The 15,575-nt window shown below is 41.8% G+C and overlaps 3 protein-coding genes and 1 long non-coding RNA gene across 5 annotated transcripts; 2 read left to right on the top strand and 2 right to left on the bottom strand.

Moving 5' to 3' along the window:
- The first annotated feature begins 746 nt into the window (after positions 1 to 746).
- On the top strand, positions 747 to 3,391 carry cfap298 (cilia and flagella associated protein 298). Its single transcript, XM_068715949.1, has 8 exons — positions 747 to 844; positions 1,234 to 1,412; positions 1,556 to 1,723; positions 1,998 to 2,065; positions 2,162 to 2,320; positions 2,502 to 2,633; positions 2,733 to 2,828; positions 2,956 to 3,391. The coding sequence occupies exons 2-8, from the start codon at positions 1,274 to 1,276 to the stop codon at positions 3,064 to 3,066; spliced, it is 873 nt and encodes a 290-aa protein (XP_068572050.1). The 5' UTR covers positions 747 to 844; positions 1,234 to 1,273; the 3' UTR covers positions 3,067 to 3,391.
- On the bottom strand, positions 2,848 to 10,916 carry eva1c (eva-1 homolog C (C. elegans)). 2 transcript variants are annotated; one of them, XM_068715947.1, is made up of 8 exons: positions 10,408 to 10,916; positions 8,703 to 8,902; positions 8,305 to 8,428; positions 7,931 to 8,083; positions 6,438 to 6,581; positions 5,692 to 5,772; positions 5,504 to 5,608; positions 2,848 to 5,430 (listed from the first exon to the last, which is right to left on the bottom strand). In XM_068715947.1, the coding sequence occupies exons 1-8, from the start codon at positions 10,505 to 10,507 to the stop codon at positions 5,054 to 5,056; spliced, it is 1,284 nt and encodes a 427-aa protein (XP_068572048.1). In that variant the 5' UTR covers positions 10,508 to 10,916; the 3' UTR covers positions 2,848 to 5,053. The 2 variants fall into 2 exon arrangements, with proteins under 2 accessions (XP_068572048.1, XP_068572049.1); XM_068715948.1 differs by having other exon boundaries at positions 5,692 to 5,769.
- Positions 10,785 to 13,732, top strand: LOC137876414 (uncharacterized). Its single transcript, XR_011103443.1, has 3 exons — positions 10,785 to 10,865; positions 11,635 to 11,813; positions 13,348 to 13,732. It is a non-coding gene; the product is annotated as an uncharacterized lncRNA (long non-coding RNA).
- Positions 12,834 to 15,353, bottom strand: haus1 (HAUS augmin-like complex, subunit 1). The gene is made up of 9 exons (XM_068715950.1): positions 15,248 to 15,353; positions 14,986 to 15,160; positions 14,443 to 14,578; positions 14,213 to 14,347; positions 13,808 to 13,931; positions 13,470 to 13,535; positions 13,288 to 13,359; positions 13,032 to 13,079; positions 12,834 to 12,945 (listed from the first exon to the last, which is right to left on the bottom strand). Exons 1-9 carry the CDS (start codon positions 15,266 to 15,268, stop codon positions 12,901 to 12,903), a joined length of 822 nt encoding a protein of 273 aa, XP_068572051.1. The 5' UTR covers positions 15,269 to 15,353; the 3' UTR covers positions 12,834 to 12,900.
- Positions 15,354 to 15,575: the final 222 nt, after the last annotated feature.

The raw sequence follows: 15,575 nt of genomic DNA, 5'->3' as shown, positions 1-15,575 counted from the left end.
GTTCAAGATGAGATTTTATAGGAAACGTATTGCTCCTTTTTTGTGAGGTTGGTGTCCCTTTTTATGGTTATAATCCATAGTAAATAAAGAGTCTGTTGTTGTTGTTGTTGAACATATTCTTGTATGTATTAAAGACAAAACATGAAAACTGCAATTCATGTTAATATCCAACGGTCCATATTTTAAGTGCGAAGCTGATTGCACATTTATGTATGAAGCAGTTTGTGTTGTATGTATGCAAAAATAAATGTAAGTTGACCCTGAATGTTGATGTTTGTCTTCGCTGACTGCAGGCTGGGACCTTATTGCACATAAACAAGTAAACAACATATAGCTTGACTCAAAACTCAGTTGTGTGAGGCAGGAGTTGCTCAGTGACGTCTGATGGCATCTGATTACAGGATCTAAACATTAACATTGGTCCTGCAAGTTTCAGGGCTGATTTAAAACGGTAAATGGCATGTTGAGCCATTTTCAACCTAGGAAATTCTTAAAATTTGGTAAAAAACAACATAAGCAAGGTTCAATTGATTAATCTGCTCTGCTGGAATGACTTTGAGCAAGGCAGTCCATCCCTATGGAGTGTCCCACATCATCAAAATTGGCATTTCCTTCCTTCTAAGGTGCACCTTTCATACACCCCAATGGCCACAGTGTTACCATTATTTACCTCTAGAGGGCAGTAGCAGTGCTTGAATTGTTCTAACCTGCCGTAAATAGTTCACACGAAGAAGCATCTGGACCGACCAATCTCCATGCAACCTTTAGCTAGTAATGTAAACAAGTTGTGAGCTCAGTCTCCACATCGTATGTAACGCTTCGTGCCTGTCGTTTCACTACACAGGTATAAGTGTTACCATTATCAGCCTCTGTGGAGAAATGACCCTTTAATAGATTGAGATATTGAATGTAAGCAGTTAGCTAGCTATACTATATATAATATATAACATAGTATAGTTTATACGAGGGTCCTTGGACAACTGCGGTTAAGTCACCGGAGAGAGGATGTCGTATGTTATAACTACAGATTGTTAAGCTTTTGTGATTTTGGTCTATACAAAATAAGCTGAATTGAACTGAATACTAGCTAGCTAGCTAAAGGCTAGCTTTGTGTTTTCAGGAAGTGCATGCACTGTTGCTATGGTTACATTGTTTCCCTAAGGATCACGGGACACTCCGGTTACAACAAGTCTTCGTGTCGCATTAAACTTGTTTGCTAAACGTCTCCTTTAGCCGACGAACAGGTGGAGAGCTAAGGTAGCTACTTTGCGAGATGGTGCTGCTGCACGTGAAGCGTGGAGATGAGAGCCTGTTTCTTTTCAATACCACCGTGGACTCTCCTCTGGAGACGGCGATCCAGCAAATAGCAGCCATCTACAACGGGAGACTCAAAGTGGACAGAATATGTGCAGGTAAAGAAAAATGACAAACAAGCCATTGACTGTCAGTGTTGGTTTCCTGTGGTTGGATTTTCTGTTGAACATTTAGGTTTCAACCCCATTTCAGCACTAAGGCGTTACATTGTGATTTCCTTTGTGGATTCGTGTTCCCTCAGAGATCCCAGAGCTGGCCGACCATGGCGTCACACTGCCCCCCAACATGCAGGGGCTGACGGAGGAGCAGGTTGTGGAGCTGAAGCTGAAGGATGAATGGGAGGACAAGTGTGTGCCCAGCGGAGGGCCGGTGTTTAGGAAGGATGAGATGGGGCGGAGGAATGGACACGGTGAGACTAGGACTGTAGGCAACGCAGTTTAACAAGAAAATGATGCTTAACGTCATTAACGTTGTCAGCAAGACGGGCTACTTTGCCTGTGGTTGTAGCTTTGAGCTACAAACTGTGACATGGGTGGATGGAGATTCACTCCTATTAAATCCCTCTTGTGGCCTGGAAATTCTGCAATTAAACGATGTTTAATTATTTTAATTACCATGCAAGCAGGATAAAATAAACTATTTTATATTATGATCTAACTACCCATCTCTTTACTTTGTCCCAGCTCCAAATGATAAGATGAAAGAGGTGTTGATGAGAACCGTTGAGGAGGCAAAGGCGCTGATCTCCAAAGTGGGTAGCAGTATCGACACACAACTTTTTGATAGACTTGTTCAGCAAGGGTCATTACTTTTTTCTATTGAACACGTCTCTCTCATCGTCTTTCAGAAACAAGTTCAAGCTAATGTTTGTTTCACCATGGAGATGGTGAAGGAAGCCCTGGATCCGCTACGGGGTGCCGTCATGATCGTGTACCCCATGGGCCTGCCTCCTCATGACCCCATCAGGATGGAGTTTGAGGACCGGGAAGACCTTTCAGGAACACAGGTAAACAGCTGAACCCATGGCCTAGCGGCTATTGACTGAAGTTTTCAGTCAACAACAAGGGTTTAAGTTACTTTAGCTACAGTACTTTCGTTTGATACATTTGGAGGTGACTCTGTTCTTTACTGCCTCCCTAATGATCTCTTTCCCTCCCTCCATTCTTCTGCATCTGCCTGTACCTCAGGCATCTCTGCAGGTGATCGCAGAGGACGAGTGCCAGCTATGGTGGGCTGGCAAAGAGATGCAGAGGGGGAAAAAACTGCAGGACTACATTGGCAAAAATGAAAAGACCAAGCTTGTGGTCAAAATCCAAAAGGTGAGAGCCCATTTCAACCAACCTGAAGGGAGAGCAGGCAGTGTATATGTTGTTTTGTGTTTTTTCTTTAGAATAACGATAATCCAATTTTCCCTTCAGAAAGGGCAGGGGCAACCAGCGAGAGAGCCTCTGGTCACCGATGAGCAGCAGAAACAGATGATGATGCATCAGTACAGGAGGCAGGAGGAGCTCAAGGTGAGGAAAAGGCTAAAGAGACAAAACACTCACAGACTTTATAATAGGTGCACACATAAAAAAAAAAAAACATGTTCACGTTTGTACTGGATGTGCCTTTCTCACCTTCTCCTGGTAACATTTTCAGAAACTGGAGGAGGCAGACGACGATAGCTACCTGGACTCAGAGTGGACAGACAGACAGGCCCTCAGGAAACAGTTTCAAGGCCTCACCAACATCAAATGGGGACCAAGATAAACACCTCTACCTCTTTGCCGCCTGGTCCTTTACAGCTCTATATGCAACTGACTAAGCAGCCTTATCACAATCCTGAAATCGGTTTAATGTGGCTGTTGTTCTAGGTCTATACACAGATGTGTTCAAATGCCTTGGAGAGCGTGCGTTTCTCAACTAACACTTGTACTCATACATCTGGAGACGTATGACGGGTGGAGGACGATGTCATTATACACCTGATTTATTTTAACTTAAATCTGATGCCTGTATTTCTTTACCAGATGTTTTCAACCTGTTATAAAAGTTACATTTTTATTAAAGCTGTGAAAACGGAATTAAATTACAATTTATCTTAAGTAAAAATAATTATTTCCAATATAGCCTGTGTATAAACAATGGTGAAACATTGTTGTATTAATGCTCAGAGGTAGTGATTCAACAGGAGCACAGTGTTACATCCCTGGGAGTGCAGGAGCAAGGATGCTACACCTTTCCTCTCTTTGTCTCCGGTCAGTTACACACACACACACACACACACACACACACACACACACACATCTTTGAAAGTCCGTGTTGCTCTCAGGCAGGACGTTGTGACATAGTCGATGGTCGTTCCAGCTCTTGTCCCAGCAGGCATGAGGAAGTTGTAGAGTTCAAAGTGAGAGAGTTTAATTCCACTATGTGGAACTGTTGACGGAGTCAATGCAGTGAATCAGAGAGTGGCTTTTTTTGGGCCGGTTTCAAGGAACAGTGAACAAAAAGAAAAACATCCTGTAGAGTTGAAGGATAATTCAACCTTGTTCTACTTTTAATTTAAATGGCTCTTTAAAGAGACTGGTGGGTGAAATTCAAACACATCGTAGGCCTATGGTATAAACAGCTGGCAATTTTAGGGAACACTAATTATACTTTAGGAAAGATAACACTTTACACTTTGTCCAGAATGTAAAGGATCATTCTGTTAAAGGCTAGAGGGACTTTGGAGATGAGATCAACTGTGTTTTTTGGTTCATTTAGACAAATGTTTAGACTGATCATGTTCCCCGAGACATTCTTTGGTTTATAGTGATTTATCCGTTCAATACAGCTGCTACCTTAAGGATTAATCAGTATAGTAATTGTGCCTTAGATGCAGAAACAAAATATCGAAGGTGATCACAAATGTATCTACACTGTTGCATGTGAATGCCACCAACATTTTCTACTAACACAAGGTGTCTTGCTCCAATTTATGTCATACTGGCTGCTTTACAGATTCTTAAGCATAGTGTGGATATGATTGGTTTATGGGGAAAAAAACTTCCCTTGATATTCAATTCAACTAATTTGAGTCTCTTGTGTTAAAACACATCTCCATCAACTATGAACCGCGTAGTCCTTGTGATGTTGGTGCTGATGTATTCACCACTTGCCCCTGTGGTCCTGGATCCTCTCACAGCAGTGACAGGTCCTGTTGAAAACTGTATCAAGTGACTTAAACACACCCACTTTCCTGGATGCTGTGATTAAACATCTAAATAAGAAACCACACCTTGATCCAGGGTCTCTAAATAATTATTGACCAGTCTCTAACCTTGTTAGTATCATTTCTCCTACCTGTGGATATGGTTTGCTTGACTTAAAAAAACTTCTAGCTCAAGAGATAAAGCAAATTGTCGAATAATCTGAACATTGGCAGTTCAATCCCTGGCTTCATTTAGTGGTGGTTGTGAATAAATACAACATTTAAACAATTACAGAATTTATGTCACCACCCATTTTACAGTATTAAACCCTGTTGGATCTTTAAAAAAATGGATACTACTGCAGTTTCATCCAAACATTACATTCTTCATAAACTGAGCTCTCCTGCAAACTGGCAGAATGCTTACAACGCTTTACAATATTAAAAAAAATAGAAGGAGAAAAGGTGTCTTGTTTTGTTCATAATAAAAAGCCGGGAGCTGCTGCAGAGAATCCTGAAAAAATTCCTGAAGGTGCTGAACGGCACACATGGGTCACAGTTTACTCAACATGAGCTGCCATTCAGATAGGCGTTCATCCATATCTCCTGAATGATCATCTCCCTGCGCTCAATCCTCTCCGCACGTTCCGCTGCCTCGCTCACATAAGTCACTTCTTCCCAGCCGGGCATCGCCTTCCTTTCTGCGGCTGAGATGAAAGAGCTTTCTGTTCCCTCTTCGCCATCATCATCATCTTCTTCATCCTCCTCATCACTGTCCTCCTCCTGGAGGTTGACAGCCTGGCTACCAGGCGTGGGTGTGAGCCTCTGGTCTCCGAGCTGGCGCCCTCTGCAGGTCACTCGGACCGACACAGCCAGCAGCGTGAGCATCAGACCGACGCACACGCTGGAGGTGAACAGCAGTGCTGCCATTTCTGGATGCTCTGTGTAGGAAATAAAAAGGAAGGAGATGTATAAACATGGTTTAGATGCACATTCGCTGCGAGAAATGTTCACCTTTAATGTAGGCATAGGTCAGGAGGGAGCTGCTCATCATGGCTCCTGAGTTTTCAGGCCTTCTTGAACCTTTGGGGAGAGACTCCTCCAGATCCGCAGGAGGAGCTGCGGTACAATTTAGAACCGTGATGTCAGATAAAATGGCACAGAAAACCTGGGAATTGCAACAGATGGCATGGTGCGGTTACCTTTTCCTGTGTCCACAGTAGGTGATGAAGTGGAGCTGAATATGTTCGGGTCTGCCTCCCTTAGTAAAGACTGCGGTACTACTGGAAGGAAGATAGAAGGGACAGTCTTTATGCTAATGTGGACAGATCCAAACAGATTCTGTGACTGTGTACTGGTGAATCTAGAGTAGATCATTCATCAGTATAACTTCCCACACCCAAACCTCTGCAGAAAACTGGGCTCACAATGGAGTGATACTCTGAAATTATGACTGCATTCTGTCCAGTTGTGCTGATAACCGGTCTACAAGGTTAACACACATTGTTTTTTGCTCGCTGGAGCCAACAGAGCCGGTCAGTAGAATTCTGTCATCCAGGCCGAAGTCAAATCTCCAAACTTTGATACATGAACAATGTTGCTGCATGACCTCACTGGCATCCGTGCCAATCGCAGGAAGTTTACCAGGATGCCAGCCTCAACCCGCAAATCTGAACCCACAGTCTAGTGTTTCCCGCTACTGTGTTGTTGGGTGTGACATGATGAGAACAGCTGATGGCTGAAATCAGCAGATAAGGATCCACAATAGGAAACTACAAATGTTCATTGAAAGAACTGTCACATAATGAATGAGGCAAAAACAAAAACGGAGATGACGTGAGCTATGTTTAGAAAAATATCACGGAAGCCTGTTCCTAATTTGAAGCCTTTAATATATCAACAGGCTAGTAGTAGTATCTTGTGAAAGAGGAAGCAGAAAGAGTCCTACCACAAGAATAGACCACTCTGAGGTACTTCCTGGTACCTGGAAAGCAGGGATCTCTAAAAGTCTGGTTGCTGACAGCAACAGTACACTTCTGTTTGCTGTAGCAGGACTTGGACACCAAGTGTACAGCCTCGTGATTCAGACACTCTGTAGGGAACAGCAAAGAGAGACTCAGAGTGCAGTCATTGAATGTGTGTGTGTGTGTGTGTGTGTGTGTGTGTGTGTGTTGGTGTGTGTGTGTGTGTGTGTGTGTGTGTGTGTGTGTGTGTGTGTGTGTGTGTGTGTGTGTGTGTCAACTTTGGGACAAATCTCATGGACTTCAACTGCAATAGCCGAACCACTGATTTAATGTATTGTAAAGTTTGATTGTATTTTAACTATGAAATCACTGTTTGTGGCAATAGTGTATTTTTTTCTGCCCCAGAAAAGTAAATATTTTACTTATATTTTGTTAGTTTATTGACATCTCTTATTCTAAAACATCCAATATTCAGATAAGTTACTTTAAAGCATTGTGTCTTGAACTAACAAATGACAATAAAATTGAGTCTTTATCCCACACCAACTATTTATGTTTATATATATATATATATATATATATATATATATATATATATATATATATATATAGATATATATATATATATATATAGATATATATATATATAGATATATATATATATATATATAGATATATAGATATATATATATATATATATAGATATATATATATAGATACTTTTTACACAGCAGACTTTGACTTGGCATACCAGGAAAAGCACAGGTGTACTCAGTAACATTAACGATGTCTGGCACACACCCAAAAGGAATGCAGCCATTATTGATGATGTGCTTTTTCTGCTATGACATGTACAAATATCTGCAGTGGGGGAAAAAAGCCTTCTGTATAGTTTTTGCTTGTGCTCCTCTTTAATTAAACCCACATTTCCCATAATTCCCTGATTTCTTTGTGTTGTAAAGCAAGTACAGTCGGTCAAGTACAGTTGTAAATAATGAAATGAATGACGTCTGAAATCCTAAAATAGCTACTTCCAGGGTTCTGGTATTGTGCACGCTGGCTCACTGTCATGCTTTACGGAGGCACTTGAACATAACAGAGGCATCGTTAATGTTATGAGTAACACCTGTGGTTTTCATAACAAGTAATATGTCTGCTGAGCCATGCGTTCCTGCATAACCTGACTCAATGAAACATTATCCAAACTGAAAAAAATAAACTATTATACTGCTCGTTAAAATAGTGTTGGTTTTGCTGGTTTATAGTAATTATACTTAGGTTTTAAAATGAATGTGAAATTTATAAAATGTATAAAATGCAATAGATTGCCCATATTACTTAAAGCTGATAAACTTTTGAGCAAGCTAAAACTTTCCTCTTTCACAATGTAAAATAGTTTAACTTACATTCGTCTATGTCAGAGCAATGAAGTGTTCGTTTCCACCATGTGAGAATACTGAATATCCCGTTGACTCACCAAACGGGGGTGGTCTCGTTAGGTGTGAGGGGCAGGTGTCCAGCTGGCCCAGACTTCTCCCATAGACAGCTGCATAGATGTTCAGAACCTTGGGGGGCTTACAGCGCAGGACCATCGTCTCCCCCTCACACACCACATGCCTTTTGTGTTCAGCTGAGCGGAGGGAAAAAAACAATTAGGATGAAGAGGTGAAGGGGACGATTGCAGTGGGGAACTCAGGGGTTAGGATTGGGGTTAGGGGTGGGAATTTGTGTGCATAGCTGTGGAGCCATTTCATGCTCACGCACCAGTAAATGTATGAGAGGAACTGATGCTGCAACAGGAAGTTTGATCGTGAGGGGATAACACACACTAAAAACAAGGTAGGGACACACTTGGTTTACACTTGTAGTCCACATGGAGGTATTTGGTCGTGCCGGGACAGGGGTCCTTCCCAAACAGTAGGTGGTTCACAGGCAGCTGGCAATCTCTGTGGCTCTGACACTCCGACAGCAGCTTCTGCACAACAAACGCCATGGACAGTCATTTAGCAGTACACAGAATTTGAAGCTACAATTCACAGAGAGCACAATGTATACCAGATGCAAAAAAGAATGACGCACTGACTGGCTGACAAATGGAAAACAGTGTGTGTGTTCCCCACAATACTAAAAACACATATGGGGAGAAAACTTCTCCAATACATCAGCTAACACAGGCGAACGCCCACCTATACGCAAGTGACTCAGAGAGAGTGAAAAGTGCTGTATATATCCCAGACTATAAAATGCACCTGTAGAGCAGTTAAAGCTGAACAGCTGTGGTTGTGGGCTCCGAGCGGAGTGTCCGGGTCTGGTCTGCACAGCCGCGCCCCGCCGCTCCCGTAGAAGGCGGACTGGATGGAGATGGTGGAGTGACGTGGACAGTGGAGTCGCAGAGGCTGCCCGTCACACGCCTGAGCAGAGTGACTGGTGATGATCCTGGACAGGTAGTCTGTCACACAAGAGGCACCGGTTGGACTGGAATGTGCACGGAAACGTACACATGCATTGAAGGGACAAGTTTAATTTACTTCTCAGCCTGTGGAAACATTGGTTTGATGTACTCTGGGGCTCTGGAGGGAGTTTGCTAAAGTTTGAAAATCAGGCTTATCTCAGCTTTGGCATAGAATTAAAAACATTATCAGAAAGCCTGCTGCCTTACAAATTGGAGGTGTGGGGTTTAAAAGAGGCTATTGAGTTACATTATAGGAGATGTAGGATCCAACTTTTTTGCTTGGCCCATACCAGAGACTCAAAGTCAAGCCATTGTGATCCCCCAGACTTTAAGGAAGTGTTATTAAAAAAATCTCTAGAGTACTCTTTTAAATTCATTGAATCATATAAAGGATAAACAATCACAGGATGTGTGGCTTCCAGGGGACCAACTAAATCAAGTATTACTTACAGGAGCAGAAATACCCACAACGACTAAGAAAAGGATTTTAACTTTGAGGAAGCTTAATACCATAGACAAACTAGTTAGTTTAATGGGGGCAGGGTATGTATTTTTGTTCGAATTCTCATTACATCCTGACAGCAATCAATAAGTCAAACGCTCTGACAAAAAAAAAGTTTCTGTCACAGGCCTGTAATAAGACCGTCAAATCATTACACCCGAATTAAACACCCTGTGGCAAATAGGGGGGTCTCAGGTGTCAATCAAGGGGGTCTCAGACCCCCTTCCGAGACCCCCTGTATTTTGCACACTGGACGGTCTAGATTTAGCAACTTTCGGAGCTATTGCTGCTAGCTGCTTTCTTTGGAAAAGAGTTGGCAACGATGTGCTGGGTTTTTCAATTGGATGATGTATTCTTGCTAATTTCTCAAGATTACCAACCATGCCCTTAAGTTTTTTTTGTTTCAATCTAATGCATATGGGTTTCGGATTAGTTTGTTTGGCCTCGTTTGACTTCTGTTAGTAGTCTCATGTTGCTTTGAAAACTTCCCCATCAAAGTGCTGACTGCCAGATCTCTTTCCTGGGTGGCAAACTCCGCCAACTGGCAGTCAACCTAATATGACCCACCTTTTGTAGGGTGGTGTGTAGATGCGATTAAGTTACCTCTGATGCAAAGTCCCTCATCTTGAGGTGTTCACATAAAATGACTCTTGGAGGACTTGGAAGTGATTGAATTAGATTAGATGCACTTTAGATAAATTAATAAAATAAAAAAACACTCAATGCAATGCTGAGAATGGCTGGTCTCTGGCATTGGTGCTATAGTCTCTAACACAAAATGAAACATGTATTTAACTCCTCAGTCCTCACCCTGTATATTTTACATTACCCCATCTTGAAACACTGGCAATGTGGGAAAAACAGAACAGAACCACCTTATTTATTACACCGTGCATCACCTGTACAAAACCCTTGCCGTGGTCTCTAACCATTCTCATCCTAAATGTACTACCCTCCTTCTCCCACTGTACCACCATCATCATCTTCATCATCAACTTACTTGAAAAGTCAGCCAGTCCACTCATGCGTCTGGTCCACAGGAGTAAAGTGAGGTAGAAGAGGCTGTGGCTAAAGTCTGGTCCGTGGCAAGGACGCGTCATATCATATTAAACACACTGGAAATGTCACTCCGTGCTACAGAACTTCATTAAAAAAACAAAAAAACAACGTACACAAGCGTCATCTTCTTATAGCCTGCGCGATAATAAACCGTTTAGTTTGGAAGTAGTAGGCCTGGAGAGAGCCCCCGCTTCATCCATCTGTTTTCCCCGATGAAGCACCACACCGCGCCAGTGTGCTGGTGAGCAGCTCTCTGCAGGAATGGACCACGGAGGTGGTTTAGTGAGAAATAGCAGCTGCGCAACAAGTTGGTCAGAAAACTGACAAGAGGCGGTGGATTAACTCGACGCGTGGCGCTGCTCCCTGTCCGACTCTCCCGCTGTTCAACACAAAAAATTTGTGAGTAGATGCACGTGGAAACTGAACGCGATTTACAGTAACAGCTGCGTGCGGGAATTATGGTGTGGGCGTGGCAGATAAAACTATTTTAAAGGGAAGAGGGGCGACGCACTCAATGGTGTGACGCACTGGCAGGATCTTTTATCCCCCCCCACTATGAGGCACATGTTTACCTTTTGGATTATGACAAAATGCTTTCATTCAGTGAGGTTTCTCCTGTGCCTTTCTTTCTCTTCTTTATCTCGCACCTGCTATGAACTAACACATCATTTGTTTAATAGAGGTTATCAATAAGCAATATATATCAATATTCTTTTCTTTCTCTGTATATTAATTTTCATTATTTATTTAATTTGTGTGATTTTAACATGTGTGAATAAACAAAAATCTAACTCAAAACCTAAAGATTGGCGTATCTGACTTAGATTTTTCTTCTTAACCTCACTATATTAATATATATATCGTGAGGCAGAAGAAAAATTGAAGTTATATATATATATATATATATAACTTATGTATATTATATATAAAAATATATATATATATATATATGGACTAAATATTTGGCAGAAAGTGTGATAGCTGTCCCACGCAAAACCAATAATGTAGAGTTAATGTTATTATAAAGAGAAAAATCTTTATTTTCAAGACAACAGTCCTTGAATTAGTAGGACAGTAATGGTGTCAGTGACCAACACATATATAGTCTGTGTGTGTCCCAAGTTGACTTCCGTGGAATTGTATTTTGATTCTGTTTCTTTTCATGAAGTGTTGATGCCCTAACCGTGGTGCCTTTGAAAGAAGCAGGGGGCCTACTGGGTAAATTGCTCCCCGGCCCACATCCATGACCTACTCCATGGTAACCGGTCGAGACCTACACAGCAGTCAGGCTGACAGACGCTGGGGTCTCCATGCTCGGGGAAGACTGGCAGTGGGAGGAACTGAGAGGTGATATTTTGCATACAAACTGGTCAACAGGCCCCCTAGTCGGTTACATTCTCTGTATTTTAGCTTTAGGCACCATGGGAGTGGCTCCAAACCCCCTTTTCATGTGCGGTTATCCCTCCAAAGCCTGTGGAATTTTGTTGTCAAACTCAAAATGTGTGCTACACTTTGTATTGAAGACAAGATTCAGACTTGTAGAAAAGTAAAATTGCACTTCAATGAATGTACTCATAACATTAGTCAATTCATGTTTTGAGCAATGTTGAAATAAGTTCTGAAATGTGCCGATGTGTAGTCTTATATAGACCTGTACAAATAAGAACTACGAAATCTATGTAATTTTTGCGCCTATAAGGCCGTTTTCACATCAGCAATCTTCCAGTTATTGACATAAATGTCTTTATACCTAAGAAGGTAAAACTTACATAAGTATAATATTGTTAGGAGAATTCATGTAAATGCAAAGTGTTTGTTACTTTTGAAAAGATTCTTCCAAAGTTGACATCCAGACAAACATATTAAACCTGTCTGTTTGGCCAGACAGATGGATAATTAATATACATCTGGTCGACAGACTTTGATCAAAGAAAAAATTACACATGACATGTTTTTAAAACATAACCCCTTAATTAGCTACAGAAACTAAAGACAAAACATTTGATCAGTGTTGATGTTTTGTTACAAACAGGAAGGTGAGATAAACTGAATCGGTCCGACCACAGGAAAGAAATATCACAATTTGTTTATTTTTTTGCTTCAACTGGGGCTTGAATTGCTCATATATGAAAATATTTTAAGCCGTCTTTTTTAACGGCACAATCTTTCAAAGAAATCATCCGTGTTGGAACACGTTTCCTGTCTAGGGAGGTTGCTAAATTTACTTCGTACATGCAAAAGAGGAAGACCCTTTGGTTTGTTTGAGGGGAACAAAATTGTTGAAACTGCATTAAAATGCAAAAGAGCAGATTCTCAAAAGGGAAACATTTTGACTGCTGCAACACATTACAAAGAGCCAACAAGACATAGAAACAATTACTTTATTCATTTTTCAAACAGAAATTTACAGCTCAAAATTTACACGACAACATCTTCACTTGAAATCCATATTCATCTCAAGTTGGGAACCAATTGCAGCCTGTAATCGAGGGAAACATCTGCATTCAAATAAACAGTAAGCAACCACCTCTCATCCGTCATTGAATGGACTATTAAGATACTCACCAATTCTCTTTTTGCTTCTTCTATTTTCACTTGAGCAAGAGATGGGCTCTGTTGTGGTTAAGAAGGTAAAAAAACAACAACAAAAAAACAAACATATTGTGAAGTCAATCAGACAATAGAAATGTGATTTGTTGATTAAGAGAAATCTACGAACATAACCACAAATTGAATTTCTCAAAAAACGCCATCATAGAAATATTTCGGATAATGTGAAAGCACTGTTTGATGTTGGACTGTTAGGAGGAAAACAACGTACTGGGCTTAAGTCCATGTAAGGCTCCAGTTTCTTTTTCAACGGGATTATTTCTTGTTTCAGCACGGTGACGTCCTACAGAGAGAAACAATAAGATGACGCATTTCAAACCCTGAGAGCAGAAAGTGTTGCATCTTCATCACCACGGTGCTCAAATGTGTTGCATGTGTAACAGCAGAAATGACCTCAGAGAGCTGCACAATAGCCTGGTGGGTGATGGATTTGTCCATGTTCCTGGATACAAGCTGAGCCTGCAGAAGATTGACAGCAGAGAGTAAAAGGCAACACATGATAGCCAGCACACAAGTTTATCTCCTTTCCCACTGCTGGATAGTGACAGAGGGTTTTGTAGAAGACTTTACTCATCCTTTCCATCTTTCAATAGCAGTATATGTCAAATTCCTTGTATGTGCAACATACTCTGGCAAATAAACTGTTCTCATTCTGATATTGTACCAATGCGTCAGCCCCTCACAATGCACTACGCAGCTATTACAGATGCAGCTATAACATTACAACGTACCTCTGCCCTCTCCCGCCTGCTGCTGAGCTCTTTAGCCTTTGCTGTAACGAAATCCATGTTGAGCATTCTCTCCTCTGCTTTAGCGCTCTCCACCGACTGTGACTTGACAGTTTTGTTGATGTCCCTGAAGACCGTTAAGAACACTGATTACAGATATGAGTGGGTAGCAGCAAACAGTCTGCCTGTTGTCGCTGGAGGGGCAGGGGCAGGGGCAGGGGCACACACACACACACACACACACACACACACACACACACACACACACACACACACACACACACACACACACACACACACACACACACACACACACACACACACACACACACACGACTGTGTGCTTGTATTTACTGTAACATAACATCATGACGCCAAAGCCATCATCCTCTGCATCCGTGTTCTTACTCTTGCAAGTTACTCCGCAGCACCAGAGTAGCACTGAGTCGATTTCTTAAGGCCCCGAGTTCCCTCTCGAGTCTCCGGTTTGACTTCTCTTCTTCCAGAGAGAGGTTGGTGAGGTTGTTCACTGCTGGCATGAAACTAGACGAGACGGGGGGAAAAAAAAATCCAACTTTTCATGTCTTTCATCAAGGAAACTACCGTCTAGCGAATAGACAACATCAACGTCAGCGTACCTGCCCAGTGACGTGTCTCTGACTCCGAGCACCATGGCCGTGTCCACTAAAGCAGACAGATAGTTGTCAGCGGGCTTTGATAAGCTCTCGCAGGACAGACCTACGCCTTGTAGCAGAACATCTCGGTAATGAGCGCCTGGATGGAGGAAACACAACTGAGTTCTGACAAAAATGCAGTGGTGTGAATCGATGGACTGTCTTACACTTGACAAAACTGCACGCAATGAAGCATGTAAAGACACAGAATCTGCCTATCAAAATGTCTGTAGTTGTGGCCTTCATCTCTTGTTATAATAATGTACTTGCCACAATAATTGCTGAGATCTGGGTGGCAACATTGCTTAAAAGAAACCCATAGGACAAGAAACCCACTATCACCTGTGTGTTTTAATGTGTAATGAAGTGAAAAGCCTACTTTTATCCTATAAAATAAGTGTTGCTGTTGGTTTCTACTGTCAGACTGTCAGTCTTCCTAAATTACAGACTAAAACTCCTCAATCTGAATTTCCCTGCATTTTTCTGTGCTATGCGTCAGTCACTCACCCTCGGACTGGTACTCGGATGCTTTCTGTTTGAGGTCTTCCAAGAGAAGAGTTGTGTCACTGCACCGGTCTTCACTGATCTGTGCCAGCTGGTACAGGACGTCCACGGTCCTCGTGTTCACCTCAAAGTGTGGCACCGGCTGATCTCCGAACACCGTGCTGAGCCAGCTGTTCACCTGGAGGAGCGACATGAAAACAGCAGGGTAAACAGAAGCAAACAGCGATCACTGCATCAACCTATTATGTCATCATTATCAAAATACCTTCTTGATCTTCTCGCACATTGTGAATACAAAGGTAACGACGACCACAACGACCAGCTTCTTCTTAACACTTAAGTAGTCCAACAGCCCTAAAAAAAAAAAAACCCGGACACGTTTTCTTTTTATGGTTTCGCGCCCCTGAATTCAATCTAATAACTTCCGGGTTACTAGCCAATGAGAGGCTGGAGCAAATGTTGAAACTACTTTTGGTGGGAACAACTATTTTATTTTTTTTATTTGATGAAATTAGACGAACATTGGTAACGAATTGAATAGCTAAAGGCAAGAAAGGATTTAACAAATTAAAGACAATAAAGCTCTCTCTGTT

Source organism: Cebidichthys violaceus, unplaced genomic scaffold (genome assembly GCF_023349555.1).
Source record: "Cebidichthys violaceus isolate CVI_PGR_0920_01 unplaced genomic scaffold, fCebVio1.0.p SCAF_20, whole genome shotgun sequence".
NCBI lineage: Eukaryota > Metazoa > Chordata > Actinopteri > Perciformes > Stichaeidae > Cebidichthys > Cebidichthys violaceus.
The sequence above is the reverse complement of the archived record's forward strand: the minus strand, read 5'-3'. Positions and strand labels throughout refer to the sequence as shown.